Source organism: Schistocerca nitens, chromosome 8 (assembly GCF_023898315.1).
Source record: "Schistocerca nitens isolate TAMUIC-IGC-003100 chromosome 8, iqSchNite1.1, whole genome shotgun sequence".
Classification (NCBI taxonomy): domain Eukaryota; kingdom Metazoa; phylum Arthropoda; class Insecta; order Orthoptera; family Acrididae; genus Schistocerca; species Schistocerca nitens.
In genome coordinates this window covers 301,550,344-301,568,426 of record NC_064621.1, presented here as the reverse complement: position 1 = coordinate 301,568,426, position 18,083 = coordinate 301,550,344, and the positions used below count along the sequence as shown (strand labels likewise).

The following is an 18,083-nucleotide window of genomic DNA, read 5'->3' as shown; positions in this document are numbered from 1 at the left end:
AGTTTCAACATTGACTTCGAAATAACTTTTTAATATTGAGTGTTTGTATACACAACAAGTGGAACTAAACAAGTACAAGAATATCTCACTTCATTTTGAAGCTACATTGTAAGACACAGTTGGCTAACCTTGCTAAAACAGCTGATGCTTGACGACTGAAGCAGTGACATTTCGCTTGTCTGTTGTGTATGTTTTCAAACCAGGAATTCGGTTCTGGCATGTTTTCATTGTCAGACTGGTACCAAAAGTATTATATCAGTGCAGTATCTAGCTTTAATCAATCGTGTTGCATCAGCGGCTAAATGTGATCGCGATATTATATTTTGTAATGGAAACGGCGTTTTTTGTAGCAAATACATTCTCTGTACCTGACAGCTACATAAAAAAAACTACTGTAAGTGATCGTGTACTTGTGGCAGTACACCATTCATGGCTACAGTAAGTTCCCAGTACTTTCAGTACTAATTTTTGCAAGAATTCCGTTCACAATATGCAATATTCTCCTGAATTTTACAATTTTCAGCTCTCTGATAAGGACGCACCAACTTCCGGAATTTATTGTGCATGATGTTCTACTGCCTGAAGAAGTTAAGATTCTCTTGGAGCAAGGAGAAGATCTTGGTCCGCACTGGAAGAAAATATATGTTAGAGTAAGTTCCATTTTATGTGTTTGCTGCAATATTCTGCAGTTTCCCCAAGATGTTAATCGTTCATGGTGTTTAATACTAGACGTCAGAAATATGTGTATGACAAATTGACGTTCTCTAAAAAGAAATAGAAAACTAATAATACCAAAACTCTTTTTGTCAGTGACTGATATTTCTGTCATTAAAATAGTGATAAAAAATGATCTTATACTGAACAAGACGGTATTTGAAATCCAGTTATGATTTGGATGTTTTTATTGGTTCCCTAATATCTTGCCCCATCCTGAACAAATTGATTAGTTCTTATTCAGTTGTCGTCGTTTTTATGATCATTGTAGAATGCAGACATAATTTGCCGAATGCAGAAGTGGTACATGGAACTAATTTGTAGCTGCCATGTTTGTATTTGTGTGTGTATCTGCAATTCAAGATCTTTGCTAGAGTGTCAGTAGTTACTGGTATCTGTTTTAATTCCATTGTTTCTTTTGCTTACTGAATTTTTCCAGTAATGAGTTAAAGAGACCCAAGTAGTTTTGTGTATTATGTTGCTTGACATAAACATCAATTATAGAGTTACTCAAATCAAAAAGCCTTTGTAATATAACAGTCATGAATTAAACATATAGTATGGACTGTTAAACCCTGTTGTTTCCCTAATTATAGTTGTCAAATAATGTAGTTTTTACTTATTGTGATTGCAGTTTCGAACATTACTCCTCATTCATGCAGAAGTCTCAAATACAATTACCTAAAACGTGTAAGTGTGGCCACTAGTCAAAACATCAAGTGAGTAAAAGTAGTGTTCAAGTCATTATGTACACAGATGAAGGCTGTGGATCCATCCCACATTAAATTATCGAAGAGACTGGGGAGTTCTACAAAGTTTCCCAACATGAAAGTACACAGCATTTGAGTGCTGACTTATTCAATATGGGAAGTATTTATAGATTCATAACTGAGGACATTAGGTGACAGAGACTGATGCACTAGCCCAGCCTCTGAAGATTAGCTATTAAGTATCTGGCAGAGGGTTCTTTGATCCACATTCAAGCTTGCTCTCTACTGTTCCATTTGCAAACAGCATGCAGGAAAAATGAATACTTTAATAGTTTTGTGTAAGTTCTGATTTATTTTATTACAAAGGTCAGTTCTCCTTTTGTAGTTGAGTGCCAACAAAATATATTTGGATTCAGAGGAGAAAGTTGGTGATGGACATTTTGTGAGAAGGCCATGCTACAGTGAAAAATGCCTTCATTTTAAGACTGCCACCCCAACTTATGTATCATATATGTGGCACTCTCCTCCATACTTCATGATAATACATGATGAGTTGTCCTTCTATGACTATTTTTGATTTCCTCCATCAAGCTCTACCTGATACGGATCCCAGAATGTGCAGCGTGAGTCCAAAAGATGACGGACAAGCATAGTGTATGCAGTGTCTGTAGTAGTCCTGTTGCATTTTCTAAGTGGTCAGCCTATAAAATGCAGTCCTAGGTTCACTTTTCCCGCATTATATGTGTGTGCTCATTCCTATTTAAATTATTTGTAATTGTAGTCTGTAAATATTTAACATAATCGGCAGCATTTAGATGTCAACAATTTATTGTGTAGGCTAACTGAAATTTAGTGGTTTACTTTTTATACATGTGGATGACCTCACATTTTCATTATTTACATGGTGGCGATTCTTCTGGAATACGTTGAAAACCTTAAATCCTCAGGGAATTACATTTCACCTGGAAAAAAGGGAACTCTCAGGGAATTTCAGGAATTTCATTAAATTTCAGCCAATTCTGTGTTATCAAACTAGCATTGGAATTTAATTTTATTGAGTTTTGTAAATCACAAATTTTAAAATACTTATTATTTCAAAATATGTTAGTTACATGAATATTATTCCATCTAAATTACTGCTTATGGCCAGTATACCTCACCCAAGAGTAAACAACTTGATACTTCTGATTCTTGATTGAGAGCCAATTTCCACTTTTTGCAACATAAAGATATTTCATCTAAACTCGAAGATAAATGTAAACTGTCTCGAGAAATTTTATTAACAAAGTTTCAGGAACTGGCTTTAAATGATTACTCTGGGAATATACTACAACCCCACATGTATTGCTCACATAGGACTCATGAAGATAAGATTAGAAGAATTATGCACACGCAGAAGCATTCAATCCTTTTTCCCTTGCTCCATACATGAATGTAACAGGAAGGAACCCTAATAACTAGTACAATGGGACGTAACCTCCGTTGTGTACCTCACGATGGTTTGCAGATTATAGATGTAGATTTCTAAATCATTTTTCAATTGGTTTTGATCTTCTGGTTGCTTTACTAGATGATAAATGACTGAATTATCTGCAAAACTATGTAAGAGGTCTCCAAAAATTGTCTCTTAAATCATTTATATAGATTAGGAACAGCTGAGGGCCTCTAACACTTTCTTGCCGAACACTATCTATCACTACCATTTTATTCAATGACTTTCTGTTAGTTACTACAAACTGTGACCTTTATGACAGGAAATCATGAGTCATGTCGTAGATGTAGATCCTCCACAGGCACATAGTTTGATTACAAGCACTTGCTAGGAACAGTATCGTAAGCCTTTTGGAAATCTAGATATATGAAGTCAATGTTATATCACCTGTCAATAGTGCTCATTACGTCATGAAAACAAATAGCTGGTTGTGTTGCATATGGATGATTTTTCTGAATACATGCTGACTATGTATCAGTAGATAATTTCTTTGAGGTAATTCATAACGTTCAAGCACAGTATATGTTCCAGAATCCTACTGCGGATCAATGTTAAGGGGAAATGTAATGGAAAATGTAAACATATATTTAAAAAATCATTACAGCCATTTTTATTAATGTACAAATCTAAAATTTTGCATGTGTAAAGCAGAAGATATGTATAAAATTTTTCAGGATTAACATTTTCCCAGAAATCTGAATTTTTAATTTTTTTTTTTTTTTTTTTTTTTTTTTTAATATGAAAAGCCATAACTCAAATTCAAATCATGGAATAAGAGGTTATAAGACTACTGAACTACAGTTATTAATTCATACTACAAATTGTATCATTAACAGAGTTTTTTTCCTACCACCATGAACCTTGCCGTTGGTGGGGAGGATTTCGTGCCTCAGTGATACAGATGGCCGTACCGTAGGTGCAACCACAACGGAGGGGTATCTGTTGAGAGGCCAGACAAACGTGTGGTTCCTGAAGAGGGGCAGCAGCCTTTTCAGTAGTTGCAGGGGCAACAGTCTGGATGATTGAGTGATCTGGCGGCCTTGTAACACTAACCAAAACGGCCTTGCTGTGCTGGTACTGCGAACAGCTGTAAGGGAGGGGAAACTACAGCCGTAATTTTTCCTGAGGGCATGCAGCTTTACTGTATGGTTAATTGATGATGGTGCCCTCTTGGGTAAAATATTCCGGAGGTAAAATAGTCCCCCATTCGGATCTCTGGGCGGGGACTACTCAAGAAGACGTCGTTATCAGGAGAAACAAAACTGGCGTTCTACAGATCGGAGCGTGGAATGTTGGATCCCTTAATAGGGCAGGTAGGTTAGAAAATTTAAAAAGGGAAATGGATAGGTTGAAGTTAGATATAGTGGGACTTAGTGAAGTTCAGTGGCAGGAGGAACAAGACTTTTGGTCAGGTGAATACAGGGTTATAAATACAAAATCAAATAGGGGTAATGCAGGAGTAGGTTTAATAATGAATAAAAAAATAGGAGTGCTGGTAAGCTACTACCAACAGCATAGTGAACGTATTATTGTGGCCAAGATAGACACGAAGCCCATGCCTACTACAGTAGTACAAGTTTATATGCCAACTATCTCTGAAGATGATGAAGAAATTGATGAAATGTATGATGAGATAAAAGAAATTATTCAGGTAGTGAAGGGAGACGAAAATTTAATAGTCATGGGTGACTGGAATTCAAGAGTAGGAAAAGGGAGAGAAGGGAACATAGTAGGTGAATATGGATTGGGGCTAAGAAATGAAAGAGGAAGCCGCCTGGTAGAATTTTGTGCAGAGCATAACTTAGTCATAGCTAACACTTGGTTCAAGAATCATAAAGGAAGGTTGTATACATGGAAGAATCCTGGAGATACTAGAAGGTATCAGATAGATTATATAATGGTAAGACAGAGATTTAGGAACCAGGTTTTAAATTGTAAGATATTTCCAGGGGCAGATGTGGACTCTGACCACAATCTATTGGTTATGAACTGTAGATTAAAACTGAAGAAACTGCAAAAAGGTGGCAATTTAAGGAGATGGGACCTGGATAAACTGAAAGAACCTGAGGTTGTACAGAGTTTCAGGGAGAGCATAAGGGAACAATTGACAGGAATGTGTTAAAGAAATACAGTAGAAGAAGAATGGGTAGCTTTGAGGGATGAAATAGTGAAGGCAGCAGAGGATCAAGTAGGTAAAAAGACGAGGGCTAGTAGAAACCCTTGGGTAACAGAAGAAATATTGAATTTAATTGATGAAAGGAGAAAATGTAAAAACACAGTAAATGAAGCAGGCAAAAAGGAATACAAACGTCTCAAAAATGAGATCGACAGGAAGTGCAAAATGGCTAAGCAGGGATGGCTAGAGGACAAATGTAAGGATGTATAGGCTTATCTCACTAGAGGTAAGATAGATACTGCCTACAGGAAAATTAAAGAGACCTTTGGAGAAAAGAGAACCACTTGTATGAATATCAAGAGCTCAGATGGAAACCCAGTTCTAAGCAAAGAAGGGAAAGCAGAAAGGTGGAAGGAGTATATAGAGGATCTATACAAGGGCGATGTACTTGAGGACAATATTATGGAAATGGAAGAGGATGTAGATGAAGATGAAATGGGAGATACAATACTGCGTGAAGAGTTTGACAGAGCACGGAAAGATCTGAGTCGAAACAAGGCCCCGGGAATAGACAACATTCCATTGGAACTACTGACGGCCTTGGGAGAGCGAGTCCTGACAAAAGTCTACCATCTGGTGAGCAAGATGTATGAGACAGGCGAAATACCCGCAGACTTCAAGAAAAATATAATAATTCCAATCCCAAAGAAAGCAGGTGTTGACAGATGTGAAAATTACCGAACTATCAGTTTAATAAGTCACAGCTGCAAAATACTAACGCAAATTCTTTACAGACGAATGGAAAAACTGGTAGGAGCCGACCTCGGTGATGATAAGTTGGGATTCCGCAGAAATGTTGAAACACGTGAGGCAATACTGACCCTACGACTTATCTTAGAAAATAGATTAAGGAAAGGCAAACCTATATTTCTAGCATCTGTAGACTTAGAGAAAGCTTTTGACAATGTTGACTGGAATACCCTCTTTCAAATTCTTAAGGTGGCAGGGATAAAATACAGGGAGCAAAAGGGTATTTACAATTTGTACAGAAACCAGATGGCAGTTATGAGTCGAGGGGCATGAAAGGGAAGCAGCGGTTGGGAAGGGAGTGAGACAGGGTTGTAGCCTGTCCCCGATGTTATTCAATCTGTATATTGAGCAAGCAGTAAAGGAAACAAAAGAAAAAATCAGAGTGGGTATTAAAGTCCATGGAGAAGAAATATAAACTTTGAGGTTCGCCGATGACATTGTAATTCTGTCAGAGACGGCAAAGGACTTGGAAGAGCAGTTGAACGGAATGGATAGTGTCTTGAAAGGAGGGTATGAGATGAACATCAACAAAAGCAAAATGAGGATAATGGAATGTAGTCTAATTAAGCCGGGTGATGCTGCAGGAATTAGGTTAGGAAATGAGACACTTAAAGTAGTAAAGGAGTTTTGCTATTTGGGGAGCAAAATAACTGATGATGGTCGAAGTAGAGAGGATATAAAATGTAGACTGGCAATTGCAAGGAAAGCATTTCTGAAGAAGAGAAATTTTTTAACATCGAGTATAGATTTGAGTGTCAGGAAGTCATTTCTGAAAGTATTTGTATGGAGTGTAGCCATGTATGGAAGTGAAACATGGACGATAAATAGTTTGGACAAGAACAGAATAGAAGCTTTCGAAATGTGGTGCTGCAGAAGAATGCTGCAGATTAGGTGGGTAGATCACATAACTAATGAGGAGGTATTGAATAGAATTGGGGAGAAGAGGAGTTTGTGGCACAACTTGACAAGGAGAAGGGACCGGTTAGTAGGACATGTTCTCAGGCATCAAGGGATCACAAATTTAGCATTGGAGTGCAGCGTGGAGGGTAAAAATCGTAGAGGGAGACCAAGAGATGAATACACTAAGCAGATTCAGAAGGATGTAGGCTGCAGTAGGTACTGGGAGATGAAGAAGCTTGCACAGGATAGAGTAGCATTGAGAGCTGCATCAAACCAGTCTCAGGACTGAAGACAACAACAACAACAACAACAACAGAGTTTTTAATTTTGAACATCCAAAATTAACTTTTTTCTACATACAATCGTCTGAAAATGAGAATGTAAGTGCATGATTGTATATTTTTTAGTTCCAGGGAGACAGCAACATGCTGCGAACAGGTCCTGAAAATTTCATAACATTATGACATATACTTTTTGAGAAAAGGCTTCTAATAACAGAAAAAATGTGAGACGGAGAAAATGAGGTTCAAAGATTTTCTTCTCATACATGTACATGTAATAAGCTTACCTCAATTTTAAAGTCCTCCATACTGATACTCCCCATCCTCCAGGTTTCTCATCTCTCCTCTTCAAATGTGCCTGTCCTGTATTTGCAAGTAAGACACTGATATATTAGCTTTCTTGACCCTGCTCTCGTCAATGGTCTAAAATGTTTTTGTTGTAAACACACCAGGATCTATACCAGCTCTCTTCAGTACTTCAATTCTGCCATTATTTCTGTTACTGTAACATAAAACTGCATCATAGACACCTGTTTTGAGTACACAAAGTCCACAGAATGTCCTGTTTTGCGCACCTAATCGAAATTAAATTATTGATGCTTTCATTTGCATTTTGTGTTTTTCTGTGAAGGCACTTCCTCAATAAATCAGGGTTTGCAAGAAACCTGAATGTGGCCTTAACTACATTTACAACAGGTTCTGGTAATGAGTCTTTATGTGAATACGTCTCTTTTCTGTTGTTGAACTTACACCAATCGTCTTTCAGACAAAGATAGTGCATTGGTGTTTGGTCAATGGATAGTTTGTGGAAAAAAATTGCCCACACAGCATGCATCATTGCCTCTAAATTATGGGTGTTTTCCTGATAGTCCTCTCATAAAATAACTGAAGAGAATCAATTTCTTTCAGAGTAAGACTGCCTTTTCCTCCTAGTGGTTTTCCATCCTTTCTTCTGTTTCAGCAAGCAATGAAGCCTACCACCAAGCCTCTTTTGGATGTGGCCAACACATTCCAACTTTTCTGTTGTTGTATTGTACAGAGTTTTATCTGTTACAGCTTTGAATGAAGAGGATTCTGCATCACCAAGGTATTTAGTATATCTAACACCATACTGGTCCTCAGATCTGGAGAACATCCTCACAACTGCAGCAGCCTCCATGGCCCCACTTGAGCCACTATAATTTTTAGTGCATGCTACTGCATGCTTTTCTTGCCACAGTTTCTCACTGTCTTCATTGTTGGACATTTTCCTTGTTGCACACTGGTTGCAGTATTTAGACATAACTTCTACATCTAAAACTTTACCTGAGTCTATACCAATAACAGATGCAATTCCATACAGAGATGTGTGACCCCTTTTAATCCAGGTCGCATCTATAGACACACAGGTCAGTAGAATCTGTAAGAGATTCACTGTCATGAATATCTACCTCCAGGATCTATTTCTTTTTGGTTTATTTCCACCACTGCTTTCTGCATAGAAACTTAAGCAGTATTGCATACAGCATCAGGCATTTCTTTATTTATTTTTTTCAAACCTTGCACAAGATGGAGGCATGTTCAGAAAATCACACAATAAATTATCTCCTTCCCTGCCCTACCCAAGGCATCTCAGAGTATGTGCTAATCTAAAATTGCTTTCACAGGCACCAGTGTCAGATTTTTGGAGGAGGAAAATGAAAATTCATAGCCACACGAATTACAAATTAATTTAAAATCACAAGCTACTCCTACTCTTCTTTTTTCAACAGCAGTAACACATTCTGTATTTTTACAACGTACACAAGAACATGAAAACTTTATAGCCTGGCACAGAAGCTCTAAGTCAATAACTCCGAATCTAGTGTAATCCATATCATCATCATTCAAGCACCTGTACAGTTCTCCTGTCCCAAATTTCAATGCTGAACCTGAGAGCTTATGTTCTTCATTTCGAGCTGCTTCCTCTTTTTTGTTGGTAAACCGATATCCAGGAAACCTCTGGTTCCTAAACACAGTTTTTGCACCACTCACTATGCATAAATCTTGACTTCCACATAAAGGTTTGCAAATTCAGTATTTCACCTACTAATATGTATTAATATTATCAAAATGTAAATAAACCACAGGCAAGAAAGTTTTCAGGCAAAGATATATATGTCAGCCAGAGATATAGACATCAGCCAAAGATATTGAAAGAAAATAGCCTTCACACTGACAAAAATTCCGCTGAAGCATGCAGTTTCCCAAATGTCTGAAAAGGTGGGAGTGGCTGCCAGAGCAGAGTTAATCAGTTTAACAATTTAAAGGCATTTCTTAAGCTGCTGTCACGATAAAATTCACACACAACATATGTTAAACTGTGTGGATGAAGAAAAATAATATTTTTGAAAAATTGATTTTTTGGACCAAAATCCATTACCACCTCCTTTACGTGATATGAGTTTGTAATTCAGCAGTTTGCTCCAGTTGTGACCTGTGCAACTTTCCACTGTTTTGGTACAGATCTTTCATTCAGTGAATAGTTGAATATGATTGCTGAGTGTACTCTTAAACGAACCTAACTGGTGTACAATGTGCACTAGAGGACTTGCCTTTATTAAGTGATTTGAGCTGGTTCACTACATCGAGGATATCTGCTTCTAAGTTTCTCATGATGGCAGCTGTTTATGATTAGAATTCTGAAAGTATTTACTTTGTCTTCTTTAGCAAGGGAATTTTAGAAAAAGTGTTTAATAACTCCATTTTAGGGGCACTGTCATTGGATAACATTACCATTGCTGTCATGCTGTGAAGATTACTGATTGTGTCCTGCCAATGCCAAAAGTTCAATCAAATTTTTGTTTGCAATTTTATAGCACAATATGACTTCGTGTACCTTGTCCCAAGTGTAATTACTTTTCCTCATTATAATTTTATTGATGTTTCTAGTGTTTGTTATCTGCCTTTTGTCAGCTCTTTGAAAAGTACTTATACATGGCTGTGTATGGAGGTGAAACATGGATGATAAATAGTTTAGGCAAGTAGAGAATATAAGCTTTTTAAATGTGGTGCTACAGAATAATGCTGAAGATTAGGTGAGTAAATCACATAACTAATGAGAAGGACTGAATAGAATTGGGGAGAAAAGAAATTTTGGGTGCAACTTGATAGAAGAAGGGATCAGTTGATAGGACACATTCTAAGACATCAAGGGAACACCAATTTAGTACTGGAGGGAAATGTGGGGTGTAAAAGATGTAGGGGGCAGCCAAGATTGGTTGGTTGGTTGGTTTGGGGAAGGAGACCAGACAGCGAGGTCATCGGTCTCATCGGATTAGGGAAGGATGGGGAAGGAAGTCGGCCGTGCCCTTTGAAAGGAACCATCCCGGCATTTGCCTGGAGCGATTTAGGGAAATCACGGAAAACCTAAATCAGGATGGCCGGACGCGGGATTGAACCGTCGTCCTCCCGAATGCGAGTCCAGTGTCTAACCACTGCGCCACCTCGCTCGGTGGCAGCCAAGAGATGAATATAGTAAGCAGATTCATAAGGATGCAAGTTACAGTAGTTATTCAGAAATGAAGAGGATTGCACAGGATGCAGTAACATGGAGAGTAGCATGCATCAAACCAGTCTTTGAACTGAAGACCAGAATAATGACAACAATAACAATAACAACAACAACTATTACTACTACAACGTGGCTGTTAGAGACTGAATACTTATGTTTATTATATGTTTTTCAGTTTTGGGAGTTATTTTAAGAAATCATGAAAGTATTTGATGAATAATTTTGGCAGATCATTTAAATTCTAAATCAGTACTGTTAGATTGAAAGTTAAAGTGAAGGGTTGTGCCACCTTGATTCCATATGTTTGTATTTGCAATTTATGGGTTTAAAATGATATTATGTATTGTGAATGAGATGTGAAAGTTGTATGAGAATAAATCATCTTCCCTGTAAGAGAGATTGAGGAGTAATGATGTATTTGTATTACAATAAACTGAAACATAATAGTTTGATATGTATATATATTACTACTGGACCTAAATAGTGCTTTTAAATTCTACAGATTTTGCACAAACAAACACAAAAGGTGATACCTCTTCCTCGAGTAAGGGTAGAGAGCTCAAGTTCGGAAACTGCTTTATCATTTTCTCAGCTCTTACACTATGTTGCACAGACAAATTTCAAGAATCTGTGGAAAGATGCCTTCAAAAAGTATTTTAATGTATGTAAGTAGAGGACAGAACAAACTTTGGTTTTAGTTATAGGAGTACTTGTAACCATAATAGTTAGATTTATTAATGCATATTTTTGTATTGAGTTACAGGGTGCATGATGAAACAAAGGAAAATCTGCCTCTCCCTCGTTCTCCCTCCGCCCTCTCTCTCTCTCTCTCTCTCTCTCTCTCTCTCTCTCTCTCTCTCTCACACACACACACACACACACACACACACACAGTGTGTAATTATTGTGAACTTTCACTGCTACTCACATTCAGAATGGTATTACAACAGCACTACCATGTCATGATGGAAGTTGTTGGTACCAGTGATGTACTCTTATTTTTGTGCACTAAAATGGTTACAGTTGCATACAAGACAAAGAGTAATGCTCACTGCATCCATTGCATTCAATAAGCTAGATGTATTTGCCGGGTTGTGCAAAGTGGCTGGCACCTTGTGGAACTCAGCTACTCAGGTGTAAGTTCAGTTTTGGCAGGCCTGGGATATCCAGACTGCAGTTACTCAGTGTCAACATTCATCTTTAACCATTAAGCTTTGGTCATCTGTCGGTGGCCAGTGTACAACATGATGGTGGAGCAATGTGTATCACAAGAACAGGAAATTTGTATGGCTCTTAGCTGTGTTAGGATCACATAGATAAGTGGAGCTCTGTCTGAGTTGACTTGAATTTACCTTGCTACTTCTGGGACACCAATGCAGACCATTATTTTTATTAAAAACACTCCTGGTGATTCATGTAGCTCATTGCTTAGCACTAGAGTCAAGATTTTGAGGTGTTTATTAAATGGATTTTAGTCCTTTATTGTATTGGAATTGCCCTTTTTAGATTAAAATGTACTGTTTTAACCTTTTTAGAGTCTTTTTAATGAAAATATAATGAACACTAATACTGTGTTAAATTTTACTATTCTAGTTCTTTGTGGTAAATAAACAATTAACTTTTCTCTAAATCAGCACTCGAAAAAATGCATAAGTGCTACAATTATTTTCTCTTTTTATAATATTTTAATGAAAGTCTTTTACTGAAAAGTTATTTTTGTGTGTCACTCACATAAAAACAGACTCTTGAGGTGTGTACCTACGTAAGGCCACAATCTGAAACCTAACACTACAACTAACAAGAAATTTTATATTTCATTTTTAGTATAGCAGTACATGCAGGTGCATACTGTGTGTGTGTGTGTGTGTGTGTGTGTGTGTGTGTGTGAGAGAGTGAGAGAGAGAGAGAGAGAGAGAGAGAGAGAGAGCGCCCACTATGGGTCCCAGTCTGTTTAAGGCTAGCTGAGTCATGCTCGTACTCAGTTCACTGTGTGTATTGCTACAGCACGTGTGTTCATAATTGGTTCCTGTTTCTGTGAAATTGTGTTCAGTCTACTGGTCATGTTGTATGGATAGCTAATTACAGCAGTACACAGTTAATCACATTTTTGAATTTTATGAAGTGAAACTTGTTCTTTTGTTTCTCAGTAGACTTTAGCAGGCTGAGAAAGATCTCTCTATAGTGCAAGAGGTTGACGGTACATATTTCAGTGTCATTGCGTGTGGCTATTGGTGCAATCCACCTTTGAAGTTCTCCATCTGAGTAATGGTGGGGGCACTTTGTTCATATCTGGAAATCCTCAGAAGAATATTCTTTAGTTTAGTGACACATACTGTACCCACTTAACCAAGTATTGCCTCCAGATACATCTGCACCTCTAAGATCGCGTCTACAGCATCTTTCACTTGCAGAGATGCAGACTCTAGGTGTTGAATTACAACAGATAATGTCAGAATTTTCCTTCTATAAATGCTAAGTATGTAACAGTCTTGGCTTTTTCAATAAAAGCTGATTCACTGAGTCAAATGTGTCTGTTACGTCTTCAACATTTTGATAGTGTTTGGGATAATGTAAAGCTGCTAAGAACCATGTACACCAACGTGTAAGTATGGGTTCAGATGAGTGGATGGAAGGGGGGAGGGGGGTTGGTGGTATTTGGAGTTATTTCCACAAAGGACTGAATGACGGTAGGAGCTGTGAGAAACACTTTCCTAACAGAAGAAATGATATTGTTAACCCCAAGGTGCAGTACTGGACACCAAAACCTCACACAAGCCTAGATTACATCTGTCCGCTGCACTACTTGTCGTAGAGGAAATTAATAGTTGATTCTGTTCTTTGTTCTTCTTCCTAGTAACACTAGTAATGTGAGCTGTGGAATCTTTGTCTTGAAGGAAATGTGACTTTCTAACTGTAGGTTAGTTAAAATTAAAACAAATAAGCACTGAGATGATGGCAGTAACTAAAAAATAGGATCATGATCATGTAAAATATTTTGAATCACATACGCGGTCAGCAAACGAAATTTAAATTTCGATTTGAAAATCAAAGAGCAGATGGCAAAAGATTACTTGGCCTCCAGTAGTGAAATTGGAGTCTTCCCCAATTCACTGCCAGAAAAGACAATTTTTTTATGATTTCTTTTCAGGGCAGACAAAATTACTATTAAAGGATGCTATTCAATGCAAGTCAACACACCATGTAACTTTACTTTGTAAATACAAAAATAAATAGTCTCAATTGTCAGGGGTTTGTTTCTTTAATGAACTTCTCTATTGTTGGACAGCATTTAAGGAAAGGTTGGTTGGGTTCATCCCAACTCAGCAGTGTAGGCATATTCTCAAAATGACAATATGGTGACATTGCATAATACACAGTGTTGATCTCAGTGCGGGCTATATTTCTTACACATTCTGAACTAAAAGACACCACAAAGGAATTATTCGAATGGGATGGAAATTGGTAGATGTGATGTACATGTACGGACAAACAAATTATTACAATCAAAATATCCACGGGTGTGCTGCCGGTCTATAGTGTCCAACGGGCACAATATTTCGGCGATCATACATGTTGCCATCATCAAGTGAACTGACGGACTGAGCTCCTGCCGGCACGTTCACAGGAGCTCAGTCCGTCAGTTCACCTGATGATGGCAACATGTATGATCGCCGAAATATTGTGTCCGTTGGACACTATAGACCGGCAGCACACCCGTGGATATTTTGATTATCAAATACGCCGGGAGAAACTCAAGAATCACAAATTATTACAATTTCAGAAAAAAATGGACGATTTAGAGAAAGATCTTCACAAATTGTGCAAGTCCACCTTTGACCCTTAAGCAAGCTGTTATTTGGCTTGGTATTGATTGGTAGAGTTGTTGTATGTTCTCCTAAGGGATATCATGCCAAATTCTGTCCAAGTGGCACGTTAGATTGTCAAAATGTCAAGCTTGGTAAAAGGCCCTGACCATACTGCTCTAAACATTCTCAATTGGGGAGAGATCCAGTGACCTTGCAGTCCAAGGTAGGGTTTGGTAGGCACAAAGACAAGCAGTAGAAATTCTCGCTGTTGGTGGGTAGATATTATCTTGCTGAATTATAAGCCCAGGATGGCTTGCTATGAAGGACAATGAAATTGGGCACATAATATCCTTGAATCAACGCTGTTCTGTAAGGGTGCTACAGATGATAACCAAAGAGGTTCTACTATGAAAAGAAATGACACCCAAAATCATTACTCCATAATGTTGGGCCGTATGGTGAGTAACAATCAGGTTGGTTTCCCACTGCTCCCGGGTCATCTCCAGACATTTCTTCAGCCCGGAAACTCATAGACTGGCATAGAATTGTCTTCTGTGATAAGTACCACTTCGAATTTAGCACTAATGACCAGTGAAGACATGTCCAGAGATGCCCTGGACAGTTGTGGGATACCAACCTGACATCATCAATGACATCCACTGTGAGGGTTTATGCTGATGGTAGGTGTCTACTATACTGTTGCCATACTCAGCCTCTGTGCTGATGCTGGGTTGCAAACACTTGCAGTCAGGAAGCAGCTCCTTGAGGTGAATTGGGCATATAGGCTTCTCACCTTTTCAGAATGATTCATATATCACCAAACCATTGCTTGCACTTTCTATGACTCTTCTCTAAGCAACAAGCCTATCTTGAACCCATACAAAGCATGACCTAGTGTTACTTGTGGGACAAACACCAAACTCGAGCTATGGTTGCAACTGACTGTTATGATGGTTATTAGAGAGGCCCAGAATTGTTTTAAATTTACTGAGATGCAGGAGTGATTGCAGTTCTGGATCACTTTTACCTTACTCAGAGTGTGCATTCTGAGTTGTAGAATGCATGTAGCCAATAGGTAAACAAATTTAAATTCTCCAGGGCACTGTATTCTGCCTACAGGGGCCACAGCACGAGATTTTAATCTGCTGGGTCTAAGGGCATGTGAAATTTAGTAAAAACAATTCAGCAGGTGTTGTAGTGACTCGGTGTGCCACCTCTTGTCCTATTTTCACTTCACATCATGTATTGCTGGGGAGCAGAGTGACAGGAAATGACACACTACTGCAGCTGTTAAAGTTTCCTGGTGGCCGTTTTGAGCACCTTTTTGACCACTTAGGCAAGACGAGTTCTTTTCATTCACCTGTTATCAGGTGGGACCCAGTCCAGTACTGACCCTTGGCCTGATACTGCAGGTAGAGGACTAACAATGTGTAGAGCTTGTGGCTCACACATTTCTGTGCATAAAAAGTGTAAGAGATTTAATTTTATGTTCAAACAAAAGGGCTGAGGCTGATTCACCATCCTTCTATTCTGTGAAACATTATATTATTATGGTGCAATCTGTTTGTGTTATTGGTGTGGCTAGCTCATCCTGATTTTTTAAGGCAATCAGCCAGCTGCACTTTCCTGAGTTATTCGGGCTGTTTAGTCACTATGTCTAGGTTTTTAGAAACGGTATAAAACAATAACTGTGTCTGCAGATTTTTTAAAATTTGCGGGATAGTCTTATTGTATGAGTGAAAATGGGAGTGATTTTCACTGAATGTGCAAAAGATGTTTCTTTTTCCTTCTCTCTCTCTCTCTCTCTCTCTCTCTCTCTCTCTCTCTCTCTCTCTGTGTGTGTGTGTGTGTGTGTGTGTGTGTGTGTGTGTGTGTGTGTTTTGTTTTACTCATTTTAATCACACACACACACACACACACACACACACACACACGAGACCTCTGACTAGTTGCTTGTTATATCATCACAACTTTTGGAACTTGTGCAATTCCCAGTGTTGAGTAACTTGCAACTATACACTTCAGTCAGATACAGCAGCACATGTGGTACAGCTATTATTTTTAATGGGCTGGCTGATTAAACTTAAGTTACAGTACTGGAAGTTGTTCCTAAAGTAGTACAAGTGTTTCTAAACTTTTTGTGCTGATATTGTTACAATGTGTTGTTGCTGTGGTGCATGTAGGATTTGTCACTTGACATAATGATGTGGCATATGATATCACATATACATAAACAAAAGAAAAACAGAACTCTTACAGTATAGTTATGGTGCTTATTTTACACATATTGAATTTCAAGACTGGTTTCTGTCTGCCACTTTGACAACAGCATGCGTCAAAGCAGGTGTGTGAAACCAATAGTTCAATATTTCCACTGATTCTATGTACAAATGTTGATGAAGAAAATCTGATCCTGTACACAAAGAAGAATAAATGAACCGTTACTTAAAAACTCATGATTTTTTCCCTCTCTCTCTTCAGGTGGAGCAGTATCAAATGATGGTAAAAATGCATCTAGAATCACACTTACGGACAGTGATGCAGTCATGCGTGAAGTGATATTACGAACATTTGGTTGCCCAATTTTTCGCCTTGATGAAGGTTTTATTGATCTGTATAATGAAGATGGAAAGAAATCATTTGAAGTTCACTGCAATATCTTGCCAGCACTATGTGCCGTGGAGACACCACAATGCTTTCTACTGATCCAGGAACCATACATAAAGCACACACTACAAGACTGTGTTACATTCAGTCCAGCATTGCTTGGAACATCTCACATCAAGCCTCTTTTTATAATCTACCAACTATTGCAAGCAATGCGATCAATGCATGATCGTGGCCTTGTGCTTGGAGAAATTGCACTAAGTGATATCCTTATAACTGAGAATCTTTGGATACAGGTTTGAATAAATATAAATTACCTGTTTCATTATATTTCTAATTATATAATCATGTTTTGTCTTCATTGACTTTAAAAAAATAACCCTCATTTCTACAGAACAATTCATATCTTTTGATTATGTTTAACATTAAAATGTATTTCAGAACTCTGCGATCAACAGATGTCCTTGAGAGGGGTAGCGACTTTAAACATTTATTACTCATGAAAGTGGAATTGAGTGCTCTTCCAATTCCCAAGGGCATTTGTATGCTCAAAGCATTAACACATTTTTTAATTGTGCAAAATCACAGTTAGGAAACAGGAAATGACAATAAAAGAGTGTTTAGATGAAATAAAGAACTAAGATAATTTCAAACTCAGACACAGAAATTGCCAGAAAATTCTTTGCTAAAGGTGTTTTTAAAACATGCGGATTGGTTTCTCTCTTTTTTAAAACTATTCATAATAACACATTTCTGATCATACATTTTTACTGAACCTTCTCCAAGCTTCAGTAATGAAACCAACATTATCCACTGTACCAAGGAAGCATCAAGTAATAGGTGATATGAAAATATGGACACTGTAACTCAGCAAAGCATACAGTGAGATTCACTGCCTACTACTTTGTCAGTGTTAGATACAGTCAGTCAATCTGTCTGTTTTGTGTCTTATTTGTTAGCATTATACAATCACAAAATTCTTGGCTTTCACGCTTTAACAATTAGCAGACAAAAATCAGCATTCTGTATAATGATATTTTCCCCTTATATACAGTTTTGGGATATGCTCATTGTATTATTATTAATGGTGTATAAGAAATATTTCTTTCAGAAAA

The 18,083-nt window shown here is 37.9% G+C and overlaps 1 protein-coding gene across 1 annotated transcript; it reads left to right on the top strand.

Moving 5' to 3' along the window:
- Positions 1-169: 169 nt before the first annotated feature.
- Positions 170-17,270, top strand: LOC126199532 (WD repeat-containing protein 81-like). Its single transcript, XM_049936452.1, has 4 exons — positions 170-438; positions 524-650; positions 11,058-11,220; positions 16,843-17,270. The coding sequence occupies exons 1-4, from the start codon at positions 329-331 to the stop codon at positions 17,268-17,270; spliced, it is 828 nt and encodes a 275-aa protein (XP_049792409.1). The 5' UTR covers positions 170-328.
- The last annotated feature ends 813 nt before the right edge of the window (positions 17,271-18,083 follow it).